Source organism: Fringilla coelebs (genome assembly GCF_963513975.1).
Source record: "Fringilla coelebs genome assembly, chromosome: 27".
NCBI classification, from domain to species: domain Eukaryota; kingdom Metazoa; phylum Chordata; class Aves; order Passeriformes; family Fringillidae; genus Fringilla; species Fringilla coelebs.
The window spans coordinates 984446-1000363 of NC_140053.1; the positions used below are offsets into that span (position 1 = coordinate 984446).

The 15918-nt window shown below is 58.9% G+C and overlaps 1 protein-coding gene across 1 annotated transcript; it reads right to left on the reverse strand.

The window, feature by feature from the left end:
- Positions 1 to 5919: 5919 nt before the first annotated feature.
- On the reverse strand, positions 5920 to 14824 carry PHB1 (prohibitin 1). The gene is made up of 7 exons (XM_084222427.1): positions 14797 to 14824; positions 13901 to 14020; positions 12865 to 13026; positions 11916 to 12058; positions 11000 to 11116; positions 9352 to 9447; positions 5920 to 6294 (listed from the first exon to the last, which is right to left on the reverse strand). Exons 2-7 carry the CDS (start codon positions 13986 to 13988, stop codon positions 6082 to 6084), a joined length of 819 nt encoding a protein of 272 aa, XP_084078553.1. The 5' UTR covers positions 13989 to 14020; positions 14797 to 14824; the 3' UTR covers positions 5920 to 6081.
- Positions 14825 to 15918: the final 1094 nt, after the last annotated feature.

Sequence of the window (15918 nt, forward strand, 5' to 3'; positions counted from 1 at the left end):
GAATTCCCTGCCTTGGAGAGGAAAGGAAGAAGAATTTTGGGGATTTTTTGTTCCTTGGGACTGGGTGAGGATGGGCTGGAATTCCCTGCCTCAGAGAGAGAAGGAAGAAGAATTTTGGGGATTTTTTGTTCCTTGGGACTGGGTGAGGATGTGCTGGAATCCCTGCCTCAGAGAGGGAAGAAAGAAGAATTTTGGGGATTTTTTGTTCCTTGGGAGGTGAATGCACGAGAAGCAGCAGAGCCCCTTTTCCAAATGTGGGACAGCAAAGGAGCACAGAGTGGGAGCAGAGCCATCAGCCACTTCCACAGGTGAAGGTGACACAAATCTTCATTTCCTCCCTCCTGTGCCAGGTGAAGGTGACACAAATCTTCATTTCCTCCCTCCTGTACCAGGTGAAGGTGACACAAATCTTCATTTCCTCCCCAGCCCCTGCAGCCCCTCAGCTGTGGGTGGCGTTGGCCTCCCCTACAAAGCAGATTTTGTTTTGTCTGAGCAGCTTAGGGCTGAAAAAAGTTCAGCCAAAGTGGGAGAACGTTCTGGGCCGAGGGCTGCAGACGCAGCAGAACGTGCTGTCCCCACCTGCAGGGCTGCCAGAGGCCTGGGCTTGCTGAGGAAGCAGATTTGGGGGGTTGTGGGGTGCAGGGAGCTCTGCAGGGCTGTGGGGAGGGGGATCAGAGGGGAACAGAGCCCCTCAGTTGGGAGGAACAGATCCCCTCAGTTGGGAGGAACAGAGCCCCTCAGTTGGGAGGAACAGATCTCACTCATGTGAGGGGCATGGATCTCAGAAATGAACAGATCTCCTCACTCAGAAATGAACAGATCTCACCCAGAAATGCACAGATCTCACCCAGAAATGCACAGATCTCACCCAGAAATGAACAGATCTCACTCAGCAATGAACAGATCTCACCCAGGAATGAACAGATCTCACCCAGAAATGCACAGATCTCCTCACTCAGCAATGCACAGATCTCACTCAGAAATGCACAGATCTCACCCAGAAATGCACAGATCTCACCCAGAAATGCACAGATCTCACCCAGAAATGCACAGATCTCACCCAGAAATGCACAGATCTCACTCAGAAATGAACAGATTTCACTCAGGGGCACGGATCTCACCCAGAAATGAACAGATCTCACCCAGAAATGCACAGATCTCACCCAGAAATGAACAGATCTCGCTCAGAAATGCAGAGATTTCACTCAGGAATGAACAGATCTCACTCAGGAATGCACAGATCTCACCCAGAAATGAACAGATCTCACTCAGAAATGAACAGATCTCACCCAGAAATGCACAGATCTCACTCAGAAATGCACAGATCTCACTCAGAAATGAACAGATCTCACCCAGAAATGCACAGATCTCACTCAGAAATGAACAGATCTCACCCAGAAATGAACAGATCTCACCCAGAAATGAACAGATCTCACTCAGAAATGCACAGATCTCACCCAGGAATGAACAGATCTCACTCAGAAATGAACAGATCTCACCCAGAAATGCACAGATCTCACTCAGAAATGCACAGATCTCACTCAGAAATGAACAGATCTCACCCAGAAATGCACAGATCTCACTCAGAAATGAACAGATCTCACCCAGAAATGAACAGATCTCACCCAGAAATGAACAGATCTCACTCAGAAATGCACAGATCTCACCCAGAAATGCACAGATCTCACTCAGAAATGAACAGATTTCACTCAGGGGCACGGATCTCACCCAGAAATGAACAGATCTCACTCAGGGATGCACAGATCTCAGAAATGCACAGATCTCACCCAGAAATGAACAGATCTCACTCAGGGATGCACAGATCTCACCCAGAAATGCACAGATCTCGCCCAGAAATGCACAGATCTCACCCAGAAATGCACAGATCTCACCCAGAAATGCACAGATCTCCCTCAGAAATGAACAGATCTCACTCAGAAATGCACAGATCTCACCCAGAAATGAACAGATCTCACCCAGAAATGCACAGATCTCAGAAATGCACAGATCTCACCCAGAAATGCACAGATCTCACTCAGCAATGCACAGATCTCACCCAGAAATGAACAGATCTCACCCAGAAATGAACAGATCTCACCCAGAAATGAACAGATCTCACCCAGAAATGCACAGATCTCACTCAGAAATGAACAGATCTCACTCAGAAATGAACAGATCTCACCCAGAAATGCACAGATCTCACTCAGAAATGAACAGATCTCACCCAGAAATGAACAGATCTCACTCAGAAATGCACAGATCTCACCCAGAAATGCACAGATCTCACTCAGAAATGAACAGATCTCACCCAGAAATGAACAGATCTCACTCAGGAATGAACAGGTCTCACTCAGAAATGCACAGATCTCACCCAGAAATGAACAGATCTCACCCAGAAATGCACAGATCTCACTCAGAAATGAACAGATCTCACCCAGAAATGAACAGATCTCACTCAGAAATGCACAGATCTCACCCAGAAATGCACAGATCTCACTCAGAAATGAACAGATCTCCCTCAGGGCTCCTCATCCCTCTTCCTGACAGGAGGATCCTTGGGAAACCTCCTGGAGCAGCTCTGGATTTGCCTCATCCCTGTTCCTGACAGGATCTTTGGGAAACCTCCTGGAGCAGCCCTGGATTTGCCTCATCCCTGTTCCTGACAGGAGGATCCTTGGGAAACCTCCTGGAGCAGTTCTGGGCTCCTCATCCCTGTTCCTGACAGGAGGATCCTTGAGAAACCTGGAGCAGCTCTGGATTTGTCTCATCCCTGTTCCTGACAGGAGGATCCTTGGGAAAACTCCCTGAGCAGCTCTGGATTTGTCTCAGGATCCTTGGGAAACCTCCTGGGGCAGCCCTGGATTTGCCTCATCCCTGTTCCTGACAGGAGGATCCTTGGGAAACCTGAACCAGGCAGGACCTGACACCTTTGGGACAATTCCTCCTTCCCCAAAAGAGCAGAGCCCTCGGAGCTGCTCCAGGATCCTGGAAAGGGAAACTGAGGCACAGACAGTGCTGGCAGCTCCAGGTTTATCCTCCAGACCTGCTCAGGATGCCCTGGAGCAGCGGGAGAGGAAGCAGAAGGGGAACAAAGGGATTTTCCTGCTGGCTTCTGCCACAGGAAGCCCTGGGAGCCACCACAGCAGAGGAAATTCCTGTTCCCTTTCCCGGTGTAAAAGCACAATTAAAGATTTTTAATTAATTGCCTCCAGGCAGCAGAGCTCACACCCAGCAGCATCTCCTGGTGCTGGGCTTGTTCCTTCTCATGACTGCACCACCAGAGCCCCTGCACAAAAATCACCAAAAAATTAAATTCCCCTTTGGCTGGCCTTGGCTCTCTGCTTCGTTTTGCCTTTTCAAGTCAAGATTCCTCCCAAGGGAAGTTCTGAAGTCCGTGCTGGAGCAATCATTAAATGGAAATGTCACCACAGAGGTGCTGGAACTTTCTGTCCCTGTGGAAAGGGACACCAATTCCATGGCATTCCTGCTCTTTTCCATCATTCCTGCTCTGATTCCAGCTGGATCCAGGGCAGGAATGATCCCGGGTTTGGCCCTGCCCCAGGGCAGGAATGATCCCGGGTTTGGGCCCTGCCCCACCTGGGGAATGATTCCAGCCTGCCCCAGGGCAGGAATTATCCTGGGTTTGGCCCTGCCCCACCTGGGGGATGATTCCAGACTGTTCCAGGCCAGGATTTATCCCGGGTTTGGCCCTGCCCCACCTGGGGGATGATTCCAGCTGGATCCAGGGCAGGAATTATCCTGGGTTTGGCCCTGCCCCAGGGCAGGAATGATCCCGGGTTTGGCCCTGCCCCAGGGCAGGAATGATCCCGGGTTTGGCCCTGCCCCACCTGGGGGATGATTCCAGGTGGATCCCGGGTTTGGCCCTGCCCCACCTGGGGATGATTCCAGCTGGATCCAGGACAGGATTTATCCCGGGTTTGGCCCTGGGGGATGATTCCAGGCTGTTCCAGGACAGGATTTATCCCGGGTTTGGCCCTGCCCCAGGACAGGATTTGTCCCGGGTTTGGCCCTGCCCCACCTGGTGTCCCCAGCAGGGCCAGGTGCCCGTTCCGGTGCCCAGCAGATCCCGGCTGCCCCGAGGCTGCCCCAGGTGCTCTCACCTGGTGACAGGAATCCAGGCAGACTCACATCCCCGGCTCTGGAGGGCTCAGGATCTTTGCCAGGACTTTTCCCAGCCGAGCCCAACCCTCACTCCTGAGACAGCAGCACAAAAAAAGCGAGGACCCAGGGTGCCAGCCTGGGGACTGTGACATTTATTGAGGCTGGGTACACAATGTCCCCTCCCTGGAAGAGGAGCAGGGGTGGCACAGAGGATTTCTGCCCCTGGAGCAGAGGGGCTGGCACAGGACAGGGACAGGAGCCTCGGGGCAGGACAGGGACAGGAACAGGGGCAGGACAGGGACAGGCACAGGAGCCACGGGGCAGGACAGGGACAGGAGCCACGGGGCAGGACAGGGACAGGAGCCCACGGGGCAGGACAGGCACAGGGACAGGGGCAGGACAGGGACAGGGGCAGGACAGGGACAGGAGCCATGGGGCAGGACAGGGACAGGCACAGGAGCCTCGGGGCAGGACAGGGACAGGAGCCACGGGGCAGGACAGGGACAGCTCAGGGGGAAGGAGAGGAGAGGCCCAGCCCCAGGAGGGCTTCCTGCACAGAGCCAGAGGAATCTCTGCTCCTGTCACCCCCACTGAGCCCCTGCCGAGCTGAGGTGTCCCCAGGCTCTCAGTGCCACCTGAGGGCCCTGCCCTGAGGTGTCCCCAGGCTCCCAGTGCCACCTGAAGGCCCTGCCCTGAGGTGTCCCCAGGCTCCCAGTGCCACCTGAGGGCCCTGAGGTGTCCCCAGGCTCTCAGTGCCACCTGAGGGCCCTGCCCTGAGGTGTCCCCAGGCTCCCAGTGCCCTGCCCTGAGGTGTCCCCAGGCTCTCAGTGCCACCTGAGGGCCCTGAGGTGTCCCCAGGCTCTCAGGTGACACCTGAGGGCAGCTCTGAGCCCTGATGGATGCAGTGCCCGTGGCCAGGGACTCACCTGGGCTCCATCCCAGGAAAACTCTGCTCCTGCTGCTCCAACTGCCCACAGAGGGACAATTCCCAAACCTCACTTCCTGAATTCCCAAACCTCACTTCCTGAATTCCCAAATCTCACTTTCTGAATTCCCAAATCTCACTTTCTGAATTCCCAAATCTCTCTTCCTGAACTCCCAAATCTCACTTCCTGAATTTCCAAATCTCTTTCTGAATTCCCAAATCTCTCTCTGAATTCCCAAACCTCACTTTCTGAATTCCCAAATCTCACTTTCTGAATTCCCAAATCTCACTTTCTGAATTCCCAAATCTCACTTCCTGAATTCTCAAACCTCACTGTCTGAATTCCCAAATCTCACTGTCTGAATTCCCAAATCTCGCTTTCTGAATTCCCAAATCTCACTTTCTGAATTTCCAAATCTCTCTGAATTTCCAAATCTCTCTGAATTTCCAAATCTCGCTTTCTGAAATCCCAAATCTCACTTCCTGAATTCCCAAATCTCTTTCTGAATTCCCAAATCTCACTTCCTGAATTCCCAAATCTCACTGTCTGAATTCCCAAATCTCGCTTCCTGAATTCCCAAACCTCACTTCCCGAATTCCCAAATCTCACTGTCTGAATTCCCAAATCTCACTTCCTGAATTCCCAGATCTTGCTTCCTGAATTCCCAGATCTTACTTTCTGAATTCCCAAATCTCGCTTTCTGAATTCCCAAATTTCACTTTCTGAATTCCCAGATTTCACTTCCTGAATTTCCAAATCTCACTTTCTGAATTCCCAAACCTCACTTCCCGAATTCCCAAACCTCACTTTCCAAATTCCCAAATTCTCCTCACCTCCCAGATCCAGACTCACTCAAGGCAGCACAGGGGAGGAACCGCAGGCCCGGCTGTCGCGAGCGTTCACTTTTATTTGATTTTCCACCAAACCAACCCCTCCAATTCCCAAATCTCCCTTTCCTCCGCGAGGAAATCGCAATGATTCTTTCTCCCCCTGGTTATTTCGGTGTTTGCCCCGGGCTGGGTGGGGCAGGGGCTCACTGGGGCAGCTGCAGCAGCACGGACTGGCCCGAGGGCAGGTAGGTAATGTTGCGCGAGCGCGAGAGCTGGTAGGCGATGTCCTCGGCCGCCTCCAGCTTGCGCAGCTCGATCAGCCCGTCCCCCGCCGTGGCCAGCGAGTTGGCAATCAGCTCTGCGGCCTTGGAGTCGCCCTCTGCGGAGATCACAGCCGCCTTCTTCTGCTGCTCGGCCTGCGGGGAGAGCGGGGACGCGGGGATGGACGGACGGACGGACGGACGGACGGAGCTGCGCCGCCCCGCCGGGCTTCCCCCGGCCAGGGCGGGAAAAGGGTTTTGGTTACAGTGGGATAAAGAACAACCAAAAGGAAAAAAAGGCAATTCCAAGCTGAATTTTGGTGATTTTCGGGCTGTTTGTCCCACCCAGGGATCCCCCTTTTGTTTGGCAGGTCCCAAACCCAGAAATCTGAGCTGGCACAAGAGATGAAGAGCCCACTGTGCTGTTGGAGATGATGCAGAGATCACAGAATCACAGAATTTCTAGGTTGGAAGGGACCTTTAAGATCATCAAGTCCAACCCATGTTCTAACAGTTCAGCTAGGTCATGGCACTAAGATGATGCAGGGAGAGCAGGGACACGGGGATGGACGGACGGACGGACGGAGCTGCGCCGCCCCGCCGGGCTTCCCCCGGTCAGGGCGGTAAAAGGGTTTTGGTGTAGGGTGGTGCTCTTTAACCACGGTGGGATAAAGAATGACCAAAAGGAAAAAAAGGCAATTCCAAGCTGAATTTTGGTGATTTTCGGGCTGTTTGCCCCACCCAGGGATCCCCCTTTTGTTTGGCAGGTCCCAAACCCAGAAATCTGAGCTGGCACAAGAGATGAAGAGCCCACTGTGCTGCTGGAGATGATGCAGAGATCACAGAATCACAGAATTTCTAGGTTGGAAGGGACCTTTAAGATCATTGAGTCCAACCCATGTTCTAACAGTTCAGCTAGGTCATGGCACTAAGATGATGCAGGGAGAGCAGGGACACGGGGATGGACGGACGGACGGACAAACGGAGCTGCGCCGCCCCGCCGGGCTTCCCCTGGCCAGGGCGGTGAAAGGGTTTTGGTGTAGGGCCGTGCTCTTTAAACACGGTGGGATAAAGAATGACCAAAAGGAAAAAAAGGCAATTCCAAGCTGAATTTTGGTGATTTTCAGGCTGTTTGTCCCACCCAGGGATCCCCCTTTTGTTTGGCAGGTCCCAAACCCAGAAATCTGAGCTGGCACAAGAGATGAAGAGCCCACTGTGCTGCTGGAGATGATGCAGAGATCACAGAATCACAGAATTTCTAGGTTGGAAGGGACCTTTAAGATCATCGAGTCCAACCCATGTTCTAACAGTTCAGCTAGGTCATGGCACTAAGATGATGCAGGGAGAGCAGGGACACGGGGATGGACGGACGGACGGACGGAGCCGCGCCGCCCCGCCGGGCTTCCCCCGGCCAGGGCGGTAAAAGGGTTTTGGTGTAGGGTGGTGCTCTTTAAACACGGTGGGATAAAGAACAACCAAAAGGAAAAAAGGCAATTCCAAGCTGAATTTTGGTGATTTTCGGGCTGTTTGTCCCACCCAGGGATCCCCCTTTTGTTTGGCAGCTCCCAAAGCCAGAGGTCTGCGGTCAGCTGAAATCTGAGCTGGCACAAGAGATGAAGAGCCCACTGTGCTGCTGGAGATGATGCAGAGATCACAGAATCACAGAATTTCTAGGTTGGAAGGGACCTTTAAGATCATCAAGTCCAACCCATGTTCTAACAGTTCAACTAGGTCATGGCACTAAGATGATGCAGAGTGGATCCAAGCAGGGATGAGCCAGGAGGAAACCTGGGATGAGCCAGGAGGGAAACCTGGGATGAGCCGGGAGGGAAACCTGGGATGAGCCAGGAGGGAAACCTGGGATGAGGCAGGAGGGAAACCTGGGATGAGCCGGGAGCAAACCTGGGATGAGGCAGGAGGGAAACCTGGGATGAGCCGGGAGGGAAACCTGGGATGAGCCGGGAGGGAAACCTGGGATGAGCCAGGAGGGAAACCTGGGATGAGGCAGGAGGGAAACCTGGGATGGGCCAGGAGGGAAACCTGGGATGAGCCAGGAGGAAACCTGGGATGAGGCAGGAGGGAAACCTGGGATGAGGCAGGAGGGAACCTGGGATGAGCCAGGAGGGAAACCTGGGCTGAGCCGGGAGCAAACCTGGGATGAGCCGGGAGGGAAACCTGGGATGAGCCAGGAGGGAAACCTGGGATGAGGCAGGAGGGAAACCTGGGATGAGGCAGGAGGGAAACCTGGGATGAGGCAGGAGGGAAACCTGGGATGAGGCAGGAGGGAAACCTGGGATGAGCCGGGAGCAAACCTGGGATGAGGCAGGAGGGAAACCTGGGATGGGCCAGGAGGGAAACCTGGGATGAGCCAGGAGGGAAACCTGGGATGAGCCAGGAGGGAAACCTGGGATGGGCCAGGAGGGAAACTGGGATGAGCCAGGAGGGAAACTAGGATGAACCAGGAGCGAACCTGGGATGAGGCAGGAGGGAAACCTGGGATGAGGCAGGAGGGAAACCTGGGATGGGCCAGGAGGGAAACCTGGAATGAGCCGGGAGGGAACCTGGGATGAGCCGGGAGGGAACCTGGGATGAGCCGGGAGGGAACCTGGGATGAGCCAGAGGGAAACTAGGATGAGCTAGGAGGGAAACCTGGGATGAGCCAGGAGGGAAACCTGGGATGAGCCAGGAGGGAAACTGGGATGAGCCGGGAGGGAAACCTGGGATAAGGCAGGAGGGAAACCTGGGATGAGGGAAACCTGGGATGAGCCAGGAGGGAAAGCTGGGATGAACCGGGAGGGAAACCTGGGATGAGCCAGGAGGGAAACCTGGGATGAGCCAGGAGGGAAACCTGGGATGAGCCAGGAGGGAAACCTGGGATGAGCCAGGAGGGAAACTGGGATGGGCCAGGAGGAAACCTGGGATGAGCCGGGAGCAAACCTGGGATGACCCAAGAGGGAAACCTGGGATGAACCAGGAGGGAAACCTGGGATGAGCCAGGAGGGAAACCTGGGATGGGCCAGGAGGGAAACTGGGATGAGCCAGGAGGGAACAGCGAGCATGGCTGGAGGAGCATTCCCAGCTGGGTTTGTGTTGGATATTGGGGAAAAAAACCATTTCTGCTCAGCACTCCAGGCAGGCTGGCAGAGGATATTCAAGGAAGAACCCCCGGAGAGGGAGGGGACAGCAGAGGGGACGCCCTGAAGGAGCAGGCACCTTCTCCACGATGAACCTGGCCCGCTCCGCCTCCTGCTGCGCCACCTGCTTCATCTCCACCGCCTCCGTGAACTCCTTGCCGAAGGTCAGGTGGGTCTGGGGGCACAAAGCAAACCGGGTCACAGCAGGGACAGCTGCCAGCAGCTCTGCTGCCACAGTGACACCGGGATGGGGACAGAAACTGGGAGCCCTGAAAGAAATCCCACACCCGACCCCCGGGGACAGCTCCAGAAACAAAGTGTCCCAATTCCCCTTTGGGAGAAACAAAGTCACCTTCTGCAGAGGTGTCCTGCGGGCCCGTGCTCCCAGCAGGATCAATTTTATCTCTGCAGGGAGCTGGGAGGGCAGAGCTCCCTCCTGGGATAGCTCAGCAGAGGAACCAGCGGGAATTTCCTGCTGTCCCAGTGGGAATTTTCCCCCCTGGTGCTGTGGAGCTGCTCCCAATCCCCAAGCACCTGCAGCCCAACCCACCCCCCTCAGCAGCTCCTGTGGGGCTGCAAAATCCCTGCACGGGGAGGGCTGAGGCCACCCAGGGCCACCAAGGGCTGCCCAAGGTCACGGGGACAACAGCAGAGCTGTGACCATGATGTCCCTCCAGACACAGCCACGCGTGTCCAAGGGTCCAGCCCGCCAGGCTCTGGCCACCCAGGGATCCCCCCTGTCCTGTCCTGTCCCCACCCTCTGACCACCCAGGGATCCCCCCCTGTCCTGTCCCCACACTGTGGTCACCCAGGGCTCCCCCTGTCCTGTCCCCACACTGTGGTCACCCAGGGCTCCCCCTGTCCTGTCCCCACGCTGTGGCCACCCAGGGCTCCTGTCCTGTCCCACACTCTGGTCACCCAGGGCTCCTGTCCTGTCCTGTCCTGTCCCCACACTGTGGCCACCCAGGGATCCCCCCCTGTCCTGTCCCCACCCTGTGGTCACCCAGGGCTCCCCCCTGTCCTGTCCCCACGCTCTGGTCACCCAGGGATCTTGTCCTGTCCCCACACTGTGGCCACCCAGGGCTCCCCCCTGTCCTGTCCCCAAACTGTGGCCACCCAGGGCTCCTGTCCTGTCCCCAGGCTCTGGTCACCCAGGCTCCCCCCTGTCCTGTCCCCACACTGTGGCCACCCAGGGCTCCCTGCTGTCCTGTCCCACACTCTGGTCACCCAGGGCTCCCCCCTGTCCTGTCCCACGCTGTGGTCACCCAGGGCTCCTGTCCTGTCCCACACTCTGGTCACCCAGGGCTCCCCCCTGTCCTGTCCCCACACTGTGGCCACCCAGGGATCCCCCCCTGTCCTGTCCCCACACTCTGGTCACCCAGGGATCCTGTCCTGTCCTGTCCCCACACTCTGGTCACCCAGGGATCCCCCCTGTCCTGTCCCACACTCTGGTCACCCAGGGCTCCTGTCCTGTCCCACGCTGTGGCCACCCAGGACTCCCCCCTGTCCTGTCCCCATGCTGTGGTCACCCAGGGCTCCTGTCCTGTCCCACACTGTGGTCACCCAGGGATCCTGTCCTGTCCCCACACTCTGGTCACCCAGGGATCCTGTCCTGTCCCCACACTGTGGTCACCCAGGGCTCCCCCCTGTCCTGTCCCACACTCTGGTCACCCAGGGATCCTGTCCTGTCCTCACACTGTGGTCACCCAGGGCCACCCAGGGCTCACCAGGGACACGTCGTCCAGGATGAGGCCGAAGGTGGCCGCGCGCTCGGTCAGGTCCTCGCTGACCTGCCGGGACACCAGCTCCCGCTGCGTGATCAGCTCGCCGGCGTCAAAGCGGGCCTGGAACGGGAGGGAAAGGCATGGAACGGGTGGGAACCGCATGGAACGGGGTGGGACGGGAACGGGATGGGAACGGCACGGAACGGGATGGAACGGGAATGGGATGGAATGTGGTGGGAATGGGGTGGAACGGGATGGAACGGGAACGGGATGGAACGGGAACGGGATGGAACGGGGTGGAACAGCACAGAATGGGGTGGGGACAGGGATGGGGACGGGGATGGGGACGGGACGGGAACGGGACGGGGACGGGACGGGGACGGGACGGGGACGGGGTGGACACTGCTGTGAATGGGATGGAACAGGGTGAAATAGGATGGACACCACTGAGAATGGGATGGAACAGGATGGAGACTGCTGGGAACAGCTGGAACAGGATGGACACTGCTGGGAACAGGATGGACACCTCTGGAAATGGGATGGAACAGGATGGAAACCGCTGGGAACGGGATGAAACAGGATGGAAACTGCTGGGAACAGGATGGAACGGAATGGACACTGCTGGGAACGGGATGGAACAGGATGGACACCTCTGGAAATGGGATGGACACCGCTGGGAGCGGGTAGTGACCAGACACAGCCCCCAGCAAGGACAGCAGCAGGAATTTCCCCATGGAAAGGCCTCCCAGGGAGGTCTGGCATCCCCACCCCTGGAATGTCCACGGCCAGGCCGGATGGGGCTCGGAGCCCATGGCAGGGCAGGAGCTGGAGGAGCCCCCAGGTGCCTCCCCACCCAATCCCAGGGCAGGGCCCCTTCCCCACCCCCTCCAGGAGGGCGCAGCAGCCGGGGCGCGCTCACCACCACGGACTTGAGGATCTCGGTGGTGATGGAGGGCAGCACGCGCTCGTCGTAGTCCTCGCCGATGCTGGTGAAGATGCGCGGCAGCTGCGCCGTCACGGGCCGGAACAGGATCCGCAGGGTGATGTTGACGTTCTGCAGGTCTGCAGGGGAGCAGCACCGCCCTCAGGGCTGCTGCACCACTGGGGATGCAGCCCAGCAAAATCCCCACCAAACACGGGCTGGGTTTGCTGCCCTGCCCCACCCCTGCGCTGCTGCAGGGGGAGAATCGCAGCCCCAGCCGTGGCACCTGCCCCAGGTGAGCTCCAGAGGGAGAATCCCAGCCCTACCCGTGTCACCTGCCCCAGGTGAGCTCCAGAGGTCCCTCCCAACCCCACCCGTGTCACCTGCCCCAGGTGAGCTCCAGAGGAACCAACCCCACCCATGTCACCTGCCCCAGGTGAGCTCCAGAGGGAGAATCCCAGCCCCACCCGTGTCACCTGCCCCAGGTGAGCTCCAGAGGTCCCTCCCAGCCCCACCTGTGTCACCTGCCCCAGGTGAGCTCCAGAGGTCCCTCCCAGCCCCAGCTGCTCAGGACTCAGTGATTCACCACAGTCACAGGATGGTTGAGCAGGAGTACCTCCAGAGCCCCTTCCAGCCCCAAATATTTCCCCAAAGAGTTCCTCAAGCTGTCCTTTATTAAAGAGCCCAAGCCCCTCCTGACTCCTCCAGAGGGACTCTGCAGGCAGGGTCACCTGCAGCAGGTGACACACCTGGGGCTCCCTCTCTGTGCCCACACAGGGACCCTCCAGGCCACTCCTGCTCACCTGTCCCACAGCTCGGCCACCCTTACCCCACACCCAGGTGCGCTTTGCTCCATGTCTGATCCCTGCTCCACAGCCTGGCCTTCAGGACCCCAACTGCAGGTGCAGAAGGATAAAACCCCCACCCCTGGAGCCCCCAGACCCACCTTTGCTGCCGGTGATGACGGGGACGTTGCGGGGCCGTGAGCGGCAGTCGAAGATGATGGGTTTCTGCACCCAGGGGATCAGGAAATGGGTGCCCTCGCCCACCACCACGTCCTGCACGCCTCGGAAACGGTCGAAGATCACAGCCCTGTGCCCTGCGTCCACTGCGGGGGGAAAACAACTTGGAGACTTAATTAACGGCACGGCTTAATTAACGGCACGGCTTAATTAACGGCATGGCTTGGAGCTGCGGGTGGAGCTGCGGGGGTGGAGCTGCGGGTGGAGCTGAAGGTGTGGAGCTGCGGGGGTGGAGCTGCAGGTGGAGCTGCGGGGGTGGAGCTGCGGGCGGAGCTGCGGGCGGAGCTGCGGGCGGAGCTGCGGGCAGAGCTGCGGGTGTGGAGCTGCGGGCAGAGCTGCGGGTGTGGAGCTGCGGGCGGAGCTGCGGGTGTGGAGCTGCGGGTGTGGAGCTGCGGGTGTGGAGCTGCGGGTGGAGCTGCGGGTGGAGCTGCAGGGGGAGCTGCAGGGGGAGCTGCAGGTGTGGAGCTGCGGGTGGAGCTGCGGGGGTGGAGCTGCGGGTGGAGCTGCGGGCGTGGAGCTGCGGGCGTGGAGCTGCGGGTGGAGCTGCGGGCGTGGAGCTGCGGGTGGAGCTGCGGGTGTGGAGCTGCGGGGGCGGAGCTGCGGGGGCGGAGCTGCGGGTGGAGCTGCGGGGGTGGAGCTGCGGGGGCGGAGCTGCGGGGGCGGAGCTGCGGGTGGAGCTGCGGGCGGAGCTGCGGGGGTGGAGCTGCGGGCGGAGCTCCGGGTGTGGAGCTGCGGGTGTGGAGCTCCGGGTGGAGCTGCGGGGGTGGAGCCGCGAGGGTGGAGCCGCAGGTGGAGCTGCGGAGGTGGAGCTGCAGCTGGAGCTGCAGGCGGAGCTGCAGGGCACCCCGGTCTGCTCCTGGGAGGAAGGAGCTGACAGTGCTCGTGGCACTGCAGTCTATCTCCTCAGGGTTTGGACAGACAGACAGACAGACAGATCAGGGCGCCCAGCCCCCCACTCACCGTTGTAAAGAGCCGAGTTGACGACGCCCCCCGCCACGGCCAAGCCCAGGCCGAGCTTCCCGATGCTCTCGAACACCTTGGCGGCCATCTCAGCGCTGCAGGCCCCGCTGCAGAGCCCTCCTGCAAACCCCCAGACTCACTGGGGGGGGCTGAGACCCCCACCCAGAGCCCTCCTGCAAACCCCAGAGCCCCCAGACTCACTGGGGGCTGAGACCCCTGCCCAGAGCCCTCCTGCAAACCCCCAGACTCACTGGGGGCTGAGACCCCCGCCCAGAGCCCTCCTGCAAACCCCAGAGCCCCAAACCTCGCTGGGGGGCAGTGACCCCTGCCCAGAGCCCCCAGACTCACTGGGGGCTGAGACCCCTGCCCAGAGCCCCAAACCTAACCCTAACCCTTCTGCCCCACAAACACCTCGGCCCCGGGGGTCTCCTCGGCCCCGGGGGTCTCGCTCCCGTGACCCTCCCCAGGCTCGGACCCTGCGGCCCCGCAGCACCCGGGCACCCTCCAGGGCTCCCACCCCGCTCTCCCGTGCCCCCACACCCCCCAGATCTCCCCCACACCCCCAGAACTCCCCCACACCCCCCAGATCTCCCCACACCCCCAGATCTCCCCCACACCCCCAGAACTCCCCCACACCCCCCAGATCTCCCCACACCCCCAGATCTCCCCCACACCCCGGCCCCACGCCCCGGGCCTCCCCGGGCCTCCCCGCTCCCTGCTAGGCCGCTCGCCCCCAGCACGGCCACCCCAGCGGCCAAGGCCTCGCTGTGCCCACGCTGCCCGCCCGCCTCATGCCGCGGCTCGGTTCAGCTCGGCCCGGTTGCCCCGGTTGCCCCGGTTGGGTTCCCCGGACCCACCGCCGCCCCCCCGCCCGCCGCTCCCGCCGCGCCGCTGACCTCCACATGAATCCGCGGCCGCCCCCCGCCGCAGCGCGCCTGCGCGCCGCGCCAAGACGCGCGCTCCTCATTGGCCCGCGCCGCCCGGGGCTCTCTGGGATATGTAGTTCGCAGCTGCCGTGCCCGCTGCCGGCCCGCCTATAGATCCCGGTGTACCCCGCGGCGGCCCGGCGGCTGAGCAAGGCCGCGCGCTATTGGTTGGAGAGGCGCGCTGCGCGCAAGGGCTCTTGGGAGATGTAGTTCTGGCGGGGGAAGGCACGTGGAGGGGACAAGGGACACGCGGGGGACACGGGGACACGCGGGGGACACGGGCAGCATTCTGGGGACAGCACTGCCCGCTCCCGGAATGCCAGAATGGGCTGAGCCCCCTGAAGGTCACACAGTCCGACCCCCGACCAGGCAGCGCCACCCGGAGCAGGTGACACGGGTGGGGGTGGCGTGTCCAGAGGGACACCTCAGACCCCTCCTGGTCACCTGTCCCGGCCACCCTCCACGGACAGCTCTCCCTCCTGCCGAGGCGGGACTCGTGGTTGATTTCTGGCCGTGTCTCCTCGTCCTGGCGCTGCTGAGCAGGGTCTGACACCTCCGGGAGGTGTTTCCATGAATTCCTGGGATCCCTTTTCCAAAATGAGAGATTTCCATGGATATCTGAGATATTCCATGCATCAGTGGGATCCCTTTCCCAAAAAAAAGAGATTTCCATGGATATCTGAGCTATTTCCCTGCATCAATGGGATCCCTTTCCCAAAATGAGAGATTTCCGTGGATATCTGAGCTATTCCCATGAATCAATGGGATCCCTTTCCCCAAATGAGAGATTTCCATGGATATCTGAGCTATTCCCATTAATCAATGGGATCCCTTTCCCAAAAAGAGAGATTTCCGTGGATATCTGAGATATTCCCATGCATCAATGGGATCCCTTTTCCAAAATGAGAGATTTCCATGGATATCTGAGCTATTTCCCTGCATCAATGGGATCCCTTTCCCAAAATGAGAGATTTCCGTGGATATCTGAGCTATTCCCATGAATCAATGGGATCCCTTTCCCAAAAAGAGAGATTTCCATGGATAAACAGAAATTTCCATGGATATCTGAGCTATTCCCACACATCAATGGGA

What these genes read in the sequence shown, in the direction of transcription:
- PHB1 (XM_084222427.1), bottom strand. Translation starts at nt 13,988, where the DNA reads ATGGCCGCCAAGGTGTTCGAGAGCATCGGGAAGCTCGGCCTGGGCTTG. An exon ending in AGATCCTCAAGTCCGTGGTG is followed by an intron (nt 11,117 to 11,915) that starts GTGAGCGCGCCC and finishes CTCCCGTTCCAG; the next exon opens with GCCCGCTTTGACGCCGGCGA. An exon ending in TCCTGGACGACGTGTCCCTG is followed by an intron (nt 9,448 to 10,999) that starts GTGAGCCCTGGG and finishes TTGTGCCCCCAG; the next exon opens with ACCCACCTGACCTTCGGCAA.